A 19,393-nucleotide genomic window follows, 5' to 3' on the forward strand; every position below is an offset into this window, starting at 1 on the left:
ATACAGGGTGATTTTTTTATCATAACCCATTCAATTACTTACAGAATAATTATATTTAAACATTTTTTTTTTTTGGTTATCTTTAGTTACACACTATTTTTGAATTATTAACTATGTAATACTTTTTAAGTTCATCCCTTATGCCTGGTAAGGGTGCCAACTTTGTTTTTTTTAATGGGAACACACATTTTGAATTTAATAAAATGTTTGAGTTTTTAATTTAATAGTAAATGGCATTTGAATTTTTAATATAACTTTATTAGCTTATTAGATATAAACATTTAAAGTTTCAAAATTTTGAGTTAATATACATGTATAATACACATGGGATTGTAAATACAGGTAGCTAATTGGTTTTTTATGACATTGCTGTCTCAGTCACGGATTGTTTATTATCAATTATGATTATCAATAGATATACTTTTTGTATTATCAGTTAATGTATTTATAAACTCACAACAATATGCCTTACTACCATTGATAATAACAATTCTGTGTTCCTGCGAATATTGATGTCATAAAAAATCATTTAGCTACCTGTATTTGTAATACCTTGTGTATTATACATATATATTAACTCAAAAATTTGAAACTTTAAATGTTTATATCTAATAAACAAATAAAGTTATACTAAAAATTCAAATGCCATTTACTATTAAATTAAAAACTCAAACATTTTATTAAATTCAAAATANATTCAAATGCCATTTACTATTGAATTAAAAATCCAAACATTTTATTAAATTCAAAATATGTGTTCCCATTTAAAAAAACAAAGTTGACACCCTTACAAGGCATAAGGGATGAACATAAAAAGTTTTAAATAGTTAATAATTCAAGAATAATGTGTAACTAAAGATAACCAAAAAAAAAAAAAATGTTTAAATATATTTATTCTGTGAACAATTGAGTGGGTTATGATAAAAACATCACCCTGTATATATGTATAAAGAATTTGTATCAAATACAAATTACAAACAAGAACACTATTTAATATTGATATTCAGTATAATTCTTGTGTAATCATAAATTATTTTCTTAGTTAGATTTGTTATTAATCTTGAAATTATTTAAATATATTTTTGGTATTTTATTTGTATTAATGTAAATGTAATAATATATAACATAAATCTCATAATTTTACTGTAGATTATTTTAAGAAAGACTTTCTTTTATTTCTTTTTGAAGATAAATGTTGAATTTACAACCAAAATTTCCTTTTTGTAAATGATTTTTTAAGGTGACATGTATACAAAGTATTATAGGTTGAGACCAAAAATAAATAATTCACTCAGAATATCCAACACCTTTTTTTAAATTCAGGGAAGTTGATATTAATTGTGTATTTTGAGTCACGAGATATGATTGTATGCATGTGTAACATGAATGTACTGTAAGATCACATAACAAGATAAAAAAAAAAACGTACATGTTTTAAATAAGCTGAGACTAGTTTGCTCTTGTCAATAAATTAATAAAGTTACCACTTTGTGTTTCAGTTATGTATTTTTATTTATTAATATTTTGACTTTTAACAATGTAAAAAGAAATTTATATTTAGTTTTTTACATTAAAATAATATACTATTATAAAACTTTCATAGGTATAATAGAGATTTTTGGTGATTAATAATAGATTAATAGTTTTTAATTTAAATTTTAGCATTACACGAATTAATAGATACGATCATTTTTATAAAAAGTACTTAGATAATTATAAATTTGGCTTATAAAATATTAATTCATCATATAATATTATCATACAATATTTGATTTTACATTTAGAAATAAAAAGCCGAAATCTTAGAAGAAATTTGATTTATTTCCCAATTTATTATTTGAGTTATTATAACTCTATTGCAAATATAATTGTCTCTTGAAAAATATATTTTTTTAAGTATTCGATAAGAAACTATAAATTCGAGATACGGTTATTAAACTGTCAATTATTAGTGTCAGATCTCAACTTTTAGAAGATTTAAAGTTAGCCGGATATTGATATCTTTATACTTTATTTTTTTAATTCTTATTTTTACTTTTGTTAAATAAATACCGAGAAAGATAAAATAATAATACATATGCACACTAATAACAAATATTTTTATGTTATTGTTTAAGCTCAGTGAATAAATTCTAAAAGTACAGTCCGGAAATTAATTCAAGACCTTTATGTCCGAAACCCTTTTCATCACATTATTAACGTTTTTTCTCGACCTCCCCTTTGTCCTGTTTGCATACTTTACCAATCTTTTCGTAGAGAGGTTTTAAAAACGTGGTGCCGGCAGTGATTAAGTACGGGATGGGTACGTTTAAATAACTCTTGGCAATCATTCATCATCGCAGGCGCGAAGGTTTACTTTTTGGCTATCATATGCCATCATGATACATTTACTTCGTTGTTATATGCTACCCTTGCAAACGTTATCGCTGTAAAGCTCAAAAACATTCATGTTGGTATATTCATATCCTATAAAACAAAAGAACAATGTGAATATTAAACGTTATATTGGATAAACCTTTTGCAATGTTCATTTAAATCATTGTGGTTAGCTTATTCAAATTAATTACTATTTGTGATTTTTAATATATCTTTTCCACATCTAGTGGAAAATTCATCGAAATTATTTTATATTTAATATTAATTATTCTCTGTTGCACAAAAATAATATCAATTTGTTATTTAGTTAATTTTACATAATACATATATAAAATACATAATAAGTTACTTTAATTAATTTTTGATACTTAATAAAAAATTGGTATATTTTTATTTGTATAACATTTAACACTGCTCGTTTCAATTAAATAAATATTGATTTTTAAATGAAAAATAATTCTTAGATATAACAAATAAAAAATTTAAGCATAAATTTTATATGTCGACACAATGGTGTATTTAGGATAATTATAGCGGAACAAATATTTATTGACTTTTTAAAGTAATATTGGTATGTTATTAAATGGTATTTGTTTTATTTTACAAATATAAAAAGATTGGTTTGATTATTATTTGTTAACATAAGAAGCAAATTATAATTTTCTATATTAGACAATAATAATATTTATACAAGTATTTATATAAAAATAAACATATTAATCCCGATGTGTTGTAAAGTATGTGAATGAACTGCATTTGAGTAGTAGTAGTTTAATTTCTGGCCTTAATTCCGTCTTTGCTGTCATACCGTGTTCATTGGTTTAGGAGTTTAGTTGATATTTGTGCGCATTTGTTCACTGTTCTCTCAAACATAGTTAATTAATCCATTGAATTCATCATGAATTCATGTTGTTACTTTTAATTTATACTAGAAGTAAGAAGAAAAAATGTGTATTAATGAAAAAAAACATAACCAATTACCTATATTACTTCTTATCACACCTACGATGTATGGAAACACCTCACCAGCGCCACCGCTAAAAAACGAACATAAAAATCCTATCCGATATTGTCACACGTTACATATTTACAATACTTATCTTACTTCACAATATCTTTTTTCAATGTACTATTACAGTATATTATACATTCCTGTATAACTTTGAACGAATGGTTTTACGGAAAAAGATCTAAATAACACCTAACTATAAAATTTTTTACATTTAATACGCTTAAAATACAACCGATCATTTTAAAATCAACTAAAAATTAGAATCTTTTGGTCGTCAAAAATTTCAATTATCATTTACAAAAACCGAGCAAAATTGAACAGCCATTATGCTGAAAATATAAATTAAGAGATATTTGCAATGCAACTTGTATAAATAGCAGTAGAGCAGAAGAACGAGAAGTTGTTATTTTAAAAGAGGAACCCTGCTGAAATTGAAGCGAGGAATCAGTAATTAAACATATATCAAACAAATAAAACGGACAACAATCAGCCTTTAAATATTTTTCGCGAAAAGCCGAGAATATTGTAAATGAGAAAGTACAACCATTGTTAAATAATTTATCATTTTTAACGCCTCCTCTCAAAGCTATTGCTTATGCCAGGAAGGTGGAAAAACCTACATAGACCAGTGCAACGGAGTACCTACACACTGTTTGACAATGCATTCACGACTGAGCTAGGTCGACCGCTTCTACTTAGTATTTCTAGAAAGATAAAACTTACTGATTACACTATGTTAATCTAAGAGTGATTAGTTATAAAGTTAAACAATACTCGGGGGTTGATGAATAATATTTTCTTAAATAATTACTATAGGTAATAATATTGAATTTATCATGTCATTTTTAAATATGTTACATTATTAAACCATTCTAAATTAAATTGAAAATATAACGCTAAAACTAGAATAGACGTACTTTAGACATTTTATTAATAGACTTGAATTTATAGACATTTTTGAAAATAGACTTATTAAAAAATATACGATTTGACTGACAACTAGTCTTGAAACCAATTAATGAACCATGTGACTTTTCACAGGGGTCATTGATTGTTTAGTTGAAGCCATGTAAAATAAATTAAATCATAAAACTGAACATTGTCGATTATTTCCGCTGTTTGTTTAAACACGGTTCTTTTAATATATAATGAGTTTTATACTATACAGGAAGAAATTATTGATTAGATGAATTCTTTTGACCGACTTTTTAGTTTAAACTTCTTTGAAGTTTTTATAGCAATATAAGCATCTTCATTATTATTTAAATGGTCAGTTTTTAAAAGATTTACGCTCAAATATATTTTAGTATGTGTTTTACCCAACAACGTATTCTTTTTAAGCATAAACAAAATTTATTTTCTTATAAAGTTTATTGTTCTCACATGAATATAAATAGTTAAATTTATTGATATAAAATATCATAAGGGTAACAGCTGATTACGTGACATTCGAAAAATTGTAATCTTAATGGTGTGTCGTTATTGAAAAAAAATGTATTCTACCCTGGGATTGACATGGATTTAATGAAGCTCAAGTGTACAGCCATGGATCAACCGATCGAGCCATTGTGATTAGATTTCAATGACATGTGCTGCGTGCCCCGCATATTCCGTATGCATTCTCTGTCTCTTAGAGTAACACACAAGCATTAAGGAGTATCCGTATAACGATTTCCCCATTAAAACATTTCCTAATCTCTTTCTACGACAGTACTCGCTTTTAACTGATCTGGCTTTGGTTTTTACAAAAAGACTATGTGATTATAATTTATTTAATCACTAACAGTGTCTACCCACCCAGTTTGGTTTGTCTACGCTTTCGGCTATAACTCATTTCACCAACACCATTCTAGTTTATGTTAACGCACAGTACTCTGTTAGTCATTTATCTTATTTTGCTTTCATTTAAAGATGTTCTCTTGCTACACTTGTACTGTTGTCTATCATTTTTCTTGTACTCGTTAATGATAAGTGTACAAAATTTTAAATTGGTTGTCAACACTAGTTAGTACAACAATCTTCTTCTTCTTTTTCCTCGCCTTTATCCTAACTACTTGGGGTCGGTCACCCTTTTCTTAAACTCTCACTTAACACGATCTTCCAAATCATCTACGAGCACATCATGCAACAGTTCTCATATCGCATTCAATAACATACCTCCAGTATTTTTTTTTTTTGGTCTTCTTCTACTTCTTCATTCTTCAACTAGTTAGTAAAAAAATTATAATAATAAGTACTCTTTTATTCAAACTAGAACATTTGTTTTTAAATTATACGAAAGTAGTTTTTTTAGCTCGTATAAATTTAAATATTTATACAAAAATATTGCCTAAAAGGCATTTTTTTTTTTACTATTTGATTGATTTTCATATTTAAATATTTTATTTAAAATATAATTTTCCCAATTATTTAAGAGTATACGTACTAGTGAGTTGTTTTTAATTTAAAATTGTAAAATAGTTGTTTACTAGTAATAATTCGAAAATTATAAAGCTAAATAGTTTATTGGGTTTTATCTCTGTAAATATTGTGAAATTTGCCTTGTCATTCGTAATTTCTTATTTAGATTATATTTTCAATATTGATGATAAGAATGAAGACTATATAAATTTAATAATATTTTCAATGTTTTTTCTTAACGCGGCATTTTGAATAGGCAATTTGCCTACAGATGTGAATAGAATTCCAAATTTCATGGTTGAATAATTTTTTTAAAGAAAAGTTTTCTTAAAAAAGATTTATCGTAATAAACTGTATATAGAATACTGAAAAATAACCTAAATACTTAAATTAAAACACTAGTTCAAAGGGGAAATTTCTAAATGAATTCATAAAAGTTAGATAATCTACTTTTTTTATTTAGTTTTTGTATATTTTATATGGTAAGAAAATAACGGACTTAAAAAATGAATGAAAATATAATTTCATCAAATATAAATTTTTTAAATAGTTTAATATAATTTATTGACATTGATTTTATAAAAAAGTATTTCTTATTCAATTATACTAATCGAATTGAGAAAATCCCCGATTATTTAAATAGCTGTAAAACTCATTAATTCAATTAATCAATTTTCGGATTTGCTTATTTTATTAATATATTAAAATTTAATTATGAAAATTATGTCTTTTACTCTAAATGTTACTTTAATTATAAATTTCATTCATATTTATTTTTAAATAAAATTAAGAATTTAATCTAAAAATGTGTAATATTAAAATGTGTAATAGAAATTCAAAAAATACGAATTTATATTTTATATTCTGTAAAGGATTATAACTGACTTCTAAAAAGATGAGGTTTCCTAACTATTAATCCTGGAATGAAACCTACAGTTACTGGGCCAGTCTTACCCTTAAATATTTAAAAACTTAAAAAGAAATATACTTTATACATTATAATTGTACAAAATATACATATTGTATAATATGTACAATTATATGTACATATTGGATAAATAAAAAAAAAAAATTACTTCTACTTGCGTTTATATAAGTAAATATTGCAATTAAATAATAGAGGTGTTTTTCTAGAGAGTTATTCATAAGTGGACAAATAAAAAGCGGTTTTGACTGTAAATTATAATTTAAATAAATAAATTTTTGGTGTTTACAAAGAGACCCGATTATTTATTAATTATTATGTACTATTTATAGTAATTATTCAATTTCAAATAAATATCATCACTTATTGTGCTCTAAAAGAACCACGTTAAATTTCGTATTATTTGTATAATAATTTTATTTAAGTATTTATATTAAATATATTTAATCTGCTGTATTTCAGAACACGTGGTGCTGTAGCATTTGCCGAAGAAAACAACATAACACTTCCATACTACAACCAGTATTAGCACAAAATTCTACAGATAGTTTATTAGACGTGCCTATAGTAGATACTCTACAACGGCGGCATTCGGATGTTAAAATCGGAAGGAACTCTGGAGGTAGTGGATCCGGTAATGGATCACTGGGCTCGGGGTTAGCACCACCACGGTCACCAGAACTTAGGCGACACTCGGACGTTTCACCAGCAACGCTAAAAGATATGGAAAAGGTAATGCGTTTATCATTATTTAAATTACCGTAATAATGTCCTTTTTGTTTTAACGATTTTTTTATGTTCGAATAAAATACAGTTAAAATAACAAATACATTTAAAACATTAATTTAAACCTAAAAAATATTTTATTCAAAAGGTCACAAAAAATACTAAAAAATCGTTCATACGCATCTCGGGAACAATATTAACATCATCAGCAAAAAATGTTTGAGAAATAAAAGTAATTGAAAAAAAATAATCAATTTTACATCCTTCTACTTACTGAACTTAACACGCTACTATGAAAATGTCATTACTAATATTTGACTGTAGAGAACGAACATAATTTAATACTTTATGCTTAGTAAATAAAAAAAAACACATTTTTTTTAATCTTCCAGTATTTAAAAATAATAATAAATAGAAAAATAAACAGATTTATTTTATAAAACTAGATATATTGAACAGTAGCTAATAATGTAAGCTTTATTTATTTTCTCTTCTAAAGTAGTGAAAGCGTTAATTAAATTTTTTTTTTTACTAGTCGATATTATAATATTTTTATCAATTAATGTAATATTTGATAAAACTTATTTTATTTTACTTTTTTTTTTTTTGTATATATATTTATTTGCTTTTAGTTTGTCTTCAATATTCTATTCCTTAGATCAGATTATTTAAAATAAATTAAAAAATAATTTTGAGCTAAATACTCTTTTTTCAGTTAAATTTTTATGAAATTTTTTTACAACAGCAATCTTTATAAAAATTCAACATAATACCCTTAAATTTTTTTATTGTTTTAAATATTTCATGAATAATAAACTATTATTAATTAAAAAATAATATTTTAACATTGTTGAATAGAATCCATACGTGTATTTTTGTGCAATGTTTATTCTATATTAGTTCTTGTTGATTAAATTTCATTTTTACCAGAGACTCAATCCTAATATTGTTTTTATAATTTTATCTACTTTAGTTGTAATGCCAAGTCTCAAACTTCATTTAGTAAATAGGTAAAACATAAGTTAGTAACTATTAATTGATATAATTTTTTTATTTTAAGTTTAAATATTGAAATAATTTTAGTATATAGCTTTAATAGTATTATTTAATAGTTACTCAATGAAATTAAAGTTTTTAGCAGATATTAAATACATATGACATTTATGTTTAATTTTTTAGGCTGCGGCTGCACTTAAAGTTGGAGATAGAAGTAGAATTACAGACGATAAATTATGGAGTAGAGATACTGGTTTGAGGCAAAAACGTGGATCTGCTGGTGCAGTTGTTGGTCAAAATACGAATCAGTCTCAACCATCTGTTTTTCGATTCAACGAATCTCGCAGAGAGTCAAAAATATCTATACCAACTGGTAAACAATTAAATTTTACTTTTTAATATTATTCCCACGTGCAGTCTTGAATTAATATAATTTAAATTTACATAAACATAAAATTTTAACATGAATATCTAGATACTCCAGAATTATTTTTAAGCAAGTTTTTTTGAATAAAAAATTAATAAAATTAATTTTATTGCTCTTAGACGAATCCATCGATGACCCTGAAGATGCAGAAAATCGATGGAGGCGGGGTGCTCGTGGTGCAGTTCAGAGGGTTAGAAGAAAGTCTAGGGTGCAAAAGCAGCACAGTTACGATGATGATATAAAAACAGGAACTGGGCAAGGTATACAGGGTGCTGTGTCAAATTTGACAGCAGATGGACAAGGTAATTTATTTTTTCATGATAATAAATAAGCTAATTTTTTCAGTATTTAACGAAATATTTTTCAATCTAATTATCGAGACGTTTAAATTTAAAATATATGATACCTCAATTAATATTGAACAAAGTTCAATTAAATTTATATGTATTTCATAATATTTTATTAAAAATATAATATCATGGCTATCGAAAAATGAATTTTTTTATTAAATGAAAACATTCACGTTCATATTTTTATGAACTTCTCGATTGATAAAATATAATGGTATGATAAAATTCGTATACAGTAAATAAATGATGGTATGAATACAAATAATAACCTAAGATTTTAATCATTGATCAATCTTGTTTAATTCTAAATTAATGAAAGAAAAAAAAAATTAAATCCTTATTAAAAATCTAAAATTTATGTAAATTTATTAGAAATGTATAAACCTGCAGATTTTAAATCAAGATAGATGTTGAACTGTTCGAATTCTAATAATTTATTTTGAATTTCGAACACACGTAGCAATAAAGTTCTTGTTTTATTAGTAAAAACAAAAAGTAATTTTCAGATAAACTTTTTTTTATTACATATTATAACTTCTTAGATATATCTAACACCAAGTGTTAAGGAAATATTTATAAATTTGGAACGCGTTTAGTAACGCTTTTGATATATTTGATGATTCATTGATAAAAATTGTGTTATTAGCTTAACAAAATTTATTTGTAAGAGGTTAAAATTATAAATTTGATACGATTNGAAAAAATTAGCTTAACAAAATTTATTTGTAAGAGGTTAAAATTATAAATTTGATACGATTTTATTACATTATTATTTTTAATGGTATAGTAGATATTCTGATTTAGACAAAGCTGGATAAGTTTACACATTTGTTTAACTCGTTAAAGTTAAGTTAATTTTGAAAATAGTATATTAAGTTAAATTAAAAGTAACTAATAGTAAATTAACATTATTTTTACGTTATTGTAGTATACTTAAATTCAATACGATATTCAGGTTTAAAAATTAACTAGTTTAATTAAAAGTTAAACTCGCCAAAAGAGAAACGAGTACCTAACTTATCTTAAACTTTTAACTTTTTAACCTATTAATGATCGGCTTGTATTTTTATTATTCGTGTATCCTTACAGCTCAATTGCCAAGAAGAGCGTCTGCTTATGATGTTTACCAAAATCGTTTGGATCAAGCTTCATCGCCAGCAAATCGTAGATCGAGTTTTCGTACTCAACCGGATGATGATAGTGGAAATAATTTACAGTCACTAAAAGGTATAACATAAATTTAATAATACGAATAATTTTGAAATTCAAGTAAAATTATATTCTAAGTAAAACATATACGTGTAAAATTGTATTTTTTAATTACACTAAATATAGAATCATATTTATCAAATAATATAATGTTGTTGATTATGGAAAGATCAGCCGACTAGGGTTTGACAAAAAAATGTGTCATACAATAGTGTTATAAGTTCAGAAATTTCTATTAAAAGTATAAATTTAATAGAATATATACATATAATCGTTTGTATGGTAATTTTAAAATGGTTTATTGATAATAATGTTTGTTGTTAGTCATAATTAGAGTCCGGCTAATGTGCATCTGAATTGTTTAAAATTATAAACATTTAATCATATAAAAATCCTTGAAATATGCAATAAATTATGTAGTTAAAATTAATAAAACATGCAAAAATAATTTATTTTTGACTATTTATGGTATATTGAGTTATATCCAAAAAAGTTACCTAATAAGATTTAACACCTCTATTTTTAGAGAGAGAGATTGCAATCATTTATTTTTTAATCTAGCTTTATCATAATAATTTTTAATTTAATGGTACTTAATAGAAAATAAATTCTAAATAAGGATATTACTTTTATTTTGTAAGTGATTGAGTCAATTAGGATAGACGAATTACATGTAGTATAAAAACTATATAATAAAATTAATAAGTTATATTTTCTTATTCTTTGTGTTGGTTTTTATGAAATAATAAATATCGTTAAGTAACATTTTTAGTTGTATTTTCTATTTTATAAAAGATAAACAAATATTAATATTAAACTTGAAAACTAAAAGAAAAAAAAAACTACGTAATTATATGTTTTTATTTAGCTTTTATACTACAGTTGGATTTGTCCATGCAACCATCTCGATTACTTTTAAATAAAAGTAATGTCAGAAATATGTTTTTGTCATTTTTAGTTTCAAGCACTTGTTTGATTGAATGACAACAAACATATTTAACTAGCTTATAAAATCAAAGATGATTAAATTTAGAAAATGCCAGATCCAAATTTGTATCAGTATTTCGGTGGTTAATACCATAAAAAATTATAGAGAACAATAGGTTGTTGAGATATGTGGAATAACTATTTTAAGTTATTAACATATTATATCTTGGCAAAACAAGGCTGAGAAATGTCTAATGACATATGTTTTTAATATATTCACAATTACTTAAAATTAAATTAAGAGATGATTAAATAAAGAAAATAGTAAATTTAAAGTTCTTCAATAAAAATTCTCTCAGTTTTATATTATCGAAAATTTCATAACACTATCATACAAAAAGAAAAAATGCTGAACTGTTACTCTAGTCTTAACTATTTATGGTATAAATACATTAGAATGTATGTGCTAGTGTTTGGAAGAGAGAGGCGAATTCTCCATTATTATTGGACTTATGCAAATTTAGTTGGATAATAAACATCATAACTTTTCTGTGTTTAAATATGTCAGACCCTTTTAGCCGAAGCTAATTATTCCATCTTGTAAGGATTTTCAATAGTAGGTATAGTGTTATTTTATGATAATAATGTTCATACCTATCATACACAACAAAAATATTGCGTTGTTTGAAGTTTGTCCTTCATAAAGTAAGCATTTTAAAACATTTATTTTGAGTGCACGTGACTATCTTAGTAATACTACTTTTTGTTAACATTATGCATATACTCAGTGAAAAATAGAAAATACATCACATATTAATATGTTTTCCTTGCGGACTATACCAATGTTATGATTGATAATATTTTGAAGTGTTTTAAAACAATCAAGATTAATATTGATTAATTCGTGATTATACAACGAAACATTTAATAAATAAAAGTAGAGTAGTCCAATTGATTTTTGATAATTTTTTATTTGAAAGATAACAGGCAGACAATTTACAGCGTGTATCATGCCCTATATCTTGATTATTTAATTTATGTAATAAAGGAACAACATTAAAATGCAGATTGTAATTTTCATTTCAATTGTAGACATTCTCATTATAATAATTTTGAGACGAAGTTTAAAAATTCACTAGGGAAATAAATAAATAGTGAAGACCCGAAATACTAAGATATTGAGAGGTACAAAATTTATAGTCACTGTTTACTTCCTGTAAAAATATTACACAATTTTATAGTGTAATAATGTTACAATTCAATATCTGCAGATTTTATTTTATTATAAGAACAAACTAAATACTTTAGAAGTAAACTGATTTCTTTGGTTTTGTAGAAGTGTAAATTTCTTTAGAGTAATTTACATTTACTCTATAGTATATAGATGTGCTATATTTAAAATGTCTGTAAAACAGCTTTTAGTCAAATCAATCAATTTTGAAAAAATGATAGTGTCTATTACAGTTTTATAAGAGATTATATAATATAAAATATGATATCGTGTTTATTTTTTCTCTCCTATAAAAATTGTAGATACTTTTGGAGATAATTCTTTAAAAATAACTAAAAATATTGATATAAAAACTAATTTAACATATTTTGAAATAATGTGATGGAAAAAAAAGAGATTATTACCCCCATGGTATCTAGTTTGTCCAATGATTGATTAACTCGATTATACGAAAAATCATATCTGTTATAAGTAACATTAAAGTTATTTATTTTATAATTATTTTAAAAGTGAATAAATTCATTAAATATTTGTGAAATGACATATCTTTCAATATAAATATAATATTATTTTTTTATTTTATGAGACTTTGAAAAATGTCTTCATTATTATAATTTCGTAGGCATGTTCGCTCATAGTTTCAATAAAAATCGTGCGCTTGTTTTTTTCTAATTCAAAAAATCATTTTTCTATAAGTACTTATGTACCTTAGACGACGATGTTTAATTTTAAGCTTCACTAGACATCTCATGGTACATTTCACACTGCAGCTCACATTGGTTTCGTAATCCTATTGATCCAAGATTATATTATGTAATATTATAAGCAGTTCCATTTATTCAGCTGATCTTATATCTTCAATATTTATATTTCTTTATTTATTATCTGTATTTTAATAAAATATTGTAATTTATTCATGTTTTTTATCTACCTAGGAGTTGAAAAAAATTGTTTATTCTTATAAAAAAAAAATATACTTCTATTTAGAAAACATTTTTTTTTGTAAAACGACAACCAGTACCACAACTTTTCATGCACTATTTTGTTTATTCTAACGAATAAACTTATTATTTTTCATAAAGTTTTAATCGATAAGAAAGAGGAATGGAGTTTCTTATCATTATTATACTAAGTTCTTGGAATGATTTTTTTTAATTTTTCATTATATATTTACTTGCGCATAAATGATTTCTTTAACTAAATAGAGTATTGTAATAATTTATTAAATATTTAATTTTTAGATCCTTCTCAAAATATATGTGATGAAGATTGGAGACCCCGAAGGCGTGGCTCTCAATTGTAAATACAAAAATATTACTTAGCTAATAATTTTATAAAAAAATGTTTTTTGGTAGTTTTAAACATAAAGTTTTTCTCTTTTGCAGGCCGGATATTAGTGGTTTGCGGTCAGCTGCAGACTCTAGAAATGGAGGTCGTAATTCATTTTCCGGCCGATGTAATACAGATGGGTTACAACAACAACCACAGCAACCCCAGCCACCTACAGCAACTATACAAGAACAAGAACAAAATGACACAATTCGTAGACAAACATCTGTAGCAGGCGAGGACATAAAAATAGTAATACACGACGTCGATTTTGATCCCAACGTAATGGGTAAGCATAATCAAAACCGTTGTCTTCACAATTAACAATACTGTATTAATGACCTTATTGATGGATCTAAACATTGTGAAAATTACTTGAAATTATAGTTAATGTAGAGGCTAAGCTTATAATTTGCATTATATGTTCACATATATTTTAATTAACTTGGAATAATAATTTAGGTGTTCGTTCCGGTTCCAAGCGAAAAGTGATATTGAAACGTGATATGACCGATAAAGCTCACCGAAGTAAGCTATTTTTCAACATGTAAATTAATAACGAGTAAAATGAAACATAGCTTTAAATGTGTTATAAATGAAAATATTATCTCTCATTATGAAGGTTTGAGAATTCTGACTTTTAGGAAAATTCGAAGAAAAGTGTACGTGTTTGTTTATTGTTATTGTTGGTTCCGGGTAATTAAAAATATACTTGAATCGGTAGGATAACCGTGTTTACCAATGATTACGTTTCAACTCGCTGATAATGTGGTTGTGGGGTATAAATGTATAGAAATATAAAATTTTAAACATCCTACACCTTTTGAAATAACCACAGGGGATGGGTCTTCCCCAGCAATCTCGTTTTAAACTTTACCCGATAATTGAATTTATGGTATTGTATTGCCCTTGGGACACACGATTATACGACGGGGTGTGTATGAATTCAGTAAAGAATCACATGGTGGTAAAGTAAACAATTTTCAAACACAGAAAGTGCGTCCCTTTTGTAGGACAATTTACGATTTACATTCGCGTGTCCAGTAAAAAAATAATCAATACCCCTTGATCACATAAAAGTACTTAAAAACTGCTACATTTAATAAAATAATACACGAAACATTTCCAGCGGTAGTTAACTTATCTTTTTTTCAGTAATCCCGGGCTTAGATACCACTTTCAAAATTTGTTCCACCCAAATAAATTCGGATTAACTTGCGGTTTCCGTATGATATTGTACAACTATTTAAGCCACGCACCCACAATAAAAGGTCGGAAAGCGCAAATTCAGATTAAATAACCTTCAACATGCTGTTTTATGTTTAAAATGTCATTTTACAAGCCACATATTACACAAAAACAATATTCCGACACGTTACTATTATATGCTATACAATAATTATTAAAAAAAAAAACCCCATTCGTGCATACTATATTGCAATGGTTTTTAATTTGATCAATGCATTTGCGTGCGCATGTGTATATGTGTTTGTTATGTGTGTGGTTGTTTGTGCTTTTATTTTTCCGACGTAACAGGAATTTGTATTATGCGCTATATTATATACGTATTAATGTCTCGGCAATTTCCATGTGCTTTACTTTACATTGACCTATATTCATATCATTAAAAACAGCTATACGGTATTTTTCAAAAATTTAATTGGAGTATTATGCATACTGTATTATGCGTAATATATGTGCGAGTTTGGTCGTTTAGACATTATTGCTAACTTGTTGAATAACAGAATAATAAATTAAAAACTTTAATCACTTAAAAATTTATTATAATGTTCTTATTGCTAAATGGATTCTTAAAACTTTTATTAAAAACAAATTTCATATATAGAGTGATAGGTTTATCATAAATCACTTGATTACACTCAAAATAAATACAATATTTAAAAAAAATTTGATTTTTTTTAATTACTTATATTTCTTGATTTATCAGCTAATAATTACTTTTTAGAATCATTCATTATGACTTATTGAGGTATCTTAAAGTGGTATCAAATTAATTTTTTTACATGGCAACATACATATTTAACTAGCTAATAAAATAGATAATTAAGAAAATTACAGGTTGATAACAACTTTTGAACCAGTACTTTGGAAATTATTCTTATTTTTATACATAAGCGTGACAAAGAATACGGATGGAAGACAACTGGTGATAAAATTAGCAGCATCCATTACTCACCTCCAGTTATTAATTCAAATTGATAATGACCTTTAGAAAAGCTATTTCATAAGTTGTTGACCAATCTTTTTCTTAATTAGATTATTTCCTATTTTATAAGCTGGTTAAATATGTATGTCGCCGTTAAAAACAATAATGTTGACACTTATTTAAATTATAAGGGATAATTGTAAATTGTAATTATTACCTGATAAATCATATAATATATGTAAATAAATGAATTGGATTTTTTTTTCTATATTGTATTTATTTTGCGAGTAACGAGTGGTCTATGATAAACCGATCTATAACTCTGGGTAATTAAGATACAATAGAACTTAAATTATTTAGATATATGAATATTATTTATATTTCCAAATTATTTTATAGAGAAATAACACTATAACAAAACTACTGAAATATCTCTTAAATAAATTTTCAAATGGTTTTATATTACCTTCACACATTTTAATATATCATACAATAAATGTTAAGGTTCCAACTAGTAATTTTAGTTTTGAGCTTGTACTTAATTAGGGTCAAAAAAAGAAAAAAAAATGTGAGATGATAAAAATATTTTTGCTGACTAAAAAGGTTATTAACAATTTTAAACAATTTATTTAGTAAGCGATCTTTTATATTCAAATATTGTTTCTATAATCTATAACATTAGTTATTAGGGGGGGGGCATTGAACAATGTACTTATTTTCAAAACAGCTCCTAGTCAAAATCTTATAAGTAATTAACTACAATTAAATAATCTGATTCTACTATAATATTGAAGTTAAATTTTATAATAAAATTTCAGATATAATTATTTTTTAAGTGAATTAACTGATGATGTAAAGTGATACAATAAAAAGTTGTTTCACTAACATAGTTGCAGTACGCACCCAATTAGTCGAGGTAGAGACAGATTTATGTCAGAACCTTTAAAATATATAGTTTCTCGACCTTAAACGTTACTTTTTTCCTTTTTATATAATAGTGATAATCGTATATAATGGTCGAAATTCGAGATATTTTTCTTATTATCTCCCTTATTTTTTACTTTAGCTCGGGGATTTGGAATGAGAGTAGTAGGCGGCAAAATTGGGCCAGATGGACAAATGTTCGCATCGATCGTGTGGACTGTTCCCGGAGGTCCTGCGGAAAAATCTGGGCTTCAACAAGGAGACAAGGTAAAAAACGTTTTTATTTTTTAGTGTATATACCTCTAAATCTGTGTTTTAAACAGTTGCATTTTTTCAATAGGTGCTTGAATGGGCTGGTATATCTTTGGCGAACCGAAGTTTTGAAGAAGTTTGTGGTATCATTGATCGCTCCGGCGATGTCGTTGAGCTTTTAGTTGAACAAGGATACGAATTGTAAGTTAATTCTTTTATACCAATAAGATAATTTTATGATGCGTACAAAACTGAATAATAAAATTATTATTTAATTGTCAAAAAAATATTTAAAAATATATTTAAGTGATGTAGTAAAATGTTAATTTTTTCAAAATATCTAAGTCAAAAAAATGTTATTGAAAGTTTAAGATATTTATTTAGGTTTGTATGCAATGTTTATTACACGCAATAATATTATTTATTTTTAATTAAAATATATGTTTAGTAAGTTTAATATATTGTTAAGTTAATAAAAGTAAGTTTTCTTCAAAAAAATTATTTGGGGTATAAAACGCACTTGTTAAACGTGAATTTTTATATAGGATTTTCAATAAGTAAAGAAACGGGTTTCTATTGTTTTCATTGTTTGTAACATTTAACCTGTTCCCTTATATTTTGCACACTAAATATCATAAAAATTATTTCAGATTTTTGTAATAATAAAATGTAAATTATTTGAAAAAAAAAACATATACAACACATAAACTTGATAATAACGCACATTTCTTTTTAATGTTTTTTATGAAAAAAATACTTCAGCTAAAAATCAGTAAGCTAAAAAAATTATTTGCAAGGGTTTAACAATGAAAAAAATGCAGGCAGTAATACTGTATGAATATAAACAGCTTACAGAATTATTTTTTCGTACGCGTCATTTTGCCGTGTTTCGCTAAATAAAATATGAGCAGTGGTGTAATTTCAATTTTTTTGGTACACGTAAACTACGAAAGGCCTTTATGCTTTTTAAGGGTCGATCTAGCTATTGAAAGCTTGAGGCCTGTAAGTCATTGTGCCTTGGGGGTCAATAATTGTCTTACAGATATGTTTATTATTGTCGACTGGTTAATGAAATACCATTGTCTAAAATAAATATGACACTATACTATTCCATTTAAAAATTGAAATAAATTAAATAGAGAGTTTGAAAATAAATTCTATATTAAATTTTACCTTAGATTTCTTTTTTTGTTTGAACTTAATTGATTGAATTTAGTGCTTACAATTTCAACTGATTAATAGTTCGAGTAAAAAAAATATATAATTATAGTAGAATATACTATAAAATAACATTAAAAATGAGTTGGTAAGCGAACTTGTGAGTTAAATTTTATTTCAGAAGAATATGCGATTTGCTGGATGAACCTGGTCCAATGACGTCGAGGAAAAATTCTGGTGAAGCAATGGGCTTACAATTAGGTTAGATATATTTTTTTATTTTCATAATAATTATCTAATTTTAACATGAACGCTTTTAAGTTTTCGTATAACATTTAAAAAATCGGTTGTACGATTTTAATGGTGGTGTGTCTGAGTACTAAGAAAAAATTCTTTTTTTAACTCTTCGTAACATCCATTAAAGTTAACATAACATAAAAATTGTTGTTTTATAAATGTATGTTTTGGAGTCATTTAAAGTAGGAATAATATTTTATTTGATTGAATATAATGATTCAGTGACATATATAATAATGACCTAAATATAAAAGTCAATTTAATTATGATAATATTTAATTGAGTTATTTTTCTTAGTAAAATATTTAACTATCGGCGTTTCAGATGGTTCTGATTCACCGGCATCGCCCACTAGAAGAAAACTTCCCAAGACTCCGGTATAATATTTATACATTAACGATGTATGTACAGTAGTAGTTACAATCCTTCAGAAATATCTTCCACGGTATTCTACTTTTGAGACTTAATCGATATTAAATTTATTTTTATACTATTAAATTAAATAATGAAAGGCTACTCAGATCATTTCATTTTGTAGTTACATCATATGTACATATAGGGTGCTTAGTAAGTAAGAAAACGGTTTCTATTTTTCTCATTGATTGTAAAAATTTACCTGTTTCCTTACTTACTTTACTAGTTAATTTTTTATCATAAAATTATTCTTTTAATAAAATGAAAATTGAA

At 25.3% G+C, this 19,393-nt stretch overlaps 1 protein-coding gene across 2 annotated transcripts in view; it reads left to right on the plus strand.

Annotated features, from left to right (window-relative positions):
- Positions 1-19,393, plus strand: part of LOC126897089 (regulating synaptic membrane exocytosis protein 1) — an 89,050-nt gene that overhangs the window by 61,910 nt on the left and 7,747 nt on the right. For both annotated transcript variants that reach the window (XM_050670522.1, XM_050670521.1), the window contains exons 6-16: positions 7,176-7,445; positions 8,619-8,808; positions 8,982-9,164; positions 10,302-10,439; positions 13,821-13,878; positions 13,965-14,197; positions 14,371-14,436; positions 17,142-17,266; positions 17,340-17,452; positions 18,591-18,670; positions 19,031-19,083. In XM_050670522.1, the coding sequence (XP_050526479.1) occupies positions 7,176-7,445; positions 8,619-8,808; positions 8,982-9,164; positions 10,302-10,439; positions 13,821-13,878; positions 13,965-14,197; positions 14,371-14,436; positions 17,142-17,266; positions 17,340-17,452; positions 18,591-18,670; positions 19,031-19,083 (1,509 nt within the window). The remainder of the gene's footprint in view (positions 1-7,175; positions 7,446-8,618; positions 8,809-8,981; positions 9,165-10,301; positions 10,440-13,820; positions 13,879-13,964; positions 14,198-14,370; positions 14,437-17,141; positions 17,267-17,339; positions 17,453-18,590; positions 18,671-19,030; positions 19,084-19,393) is intronic.

This window comes from Daktulosphaira vitifoliae, unplaced genomic scaffold (genome assembly GCF_025091365.1).
Source record: "Daktulosphaira vitifoliae isolate Bord-2020 unplaced genomic scaffold, ASM2509136v1 Scaffold_1, whole genome shotgun sequence".
Classification (NCBI taxonomy): domain Eukaryota; kingdom Metazoa; phylum Arthropoda; class Insecta; order Hemiptera; family Phylloxeridae; genus Daktulosphaira; species Daktulosphaira vitifoliae.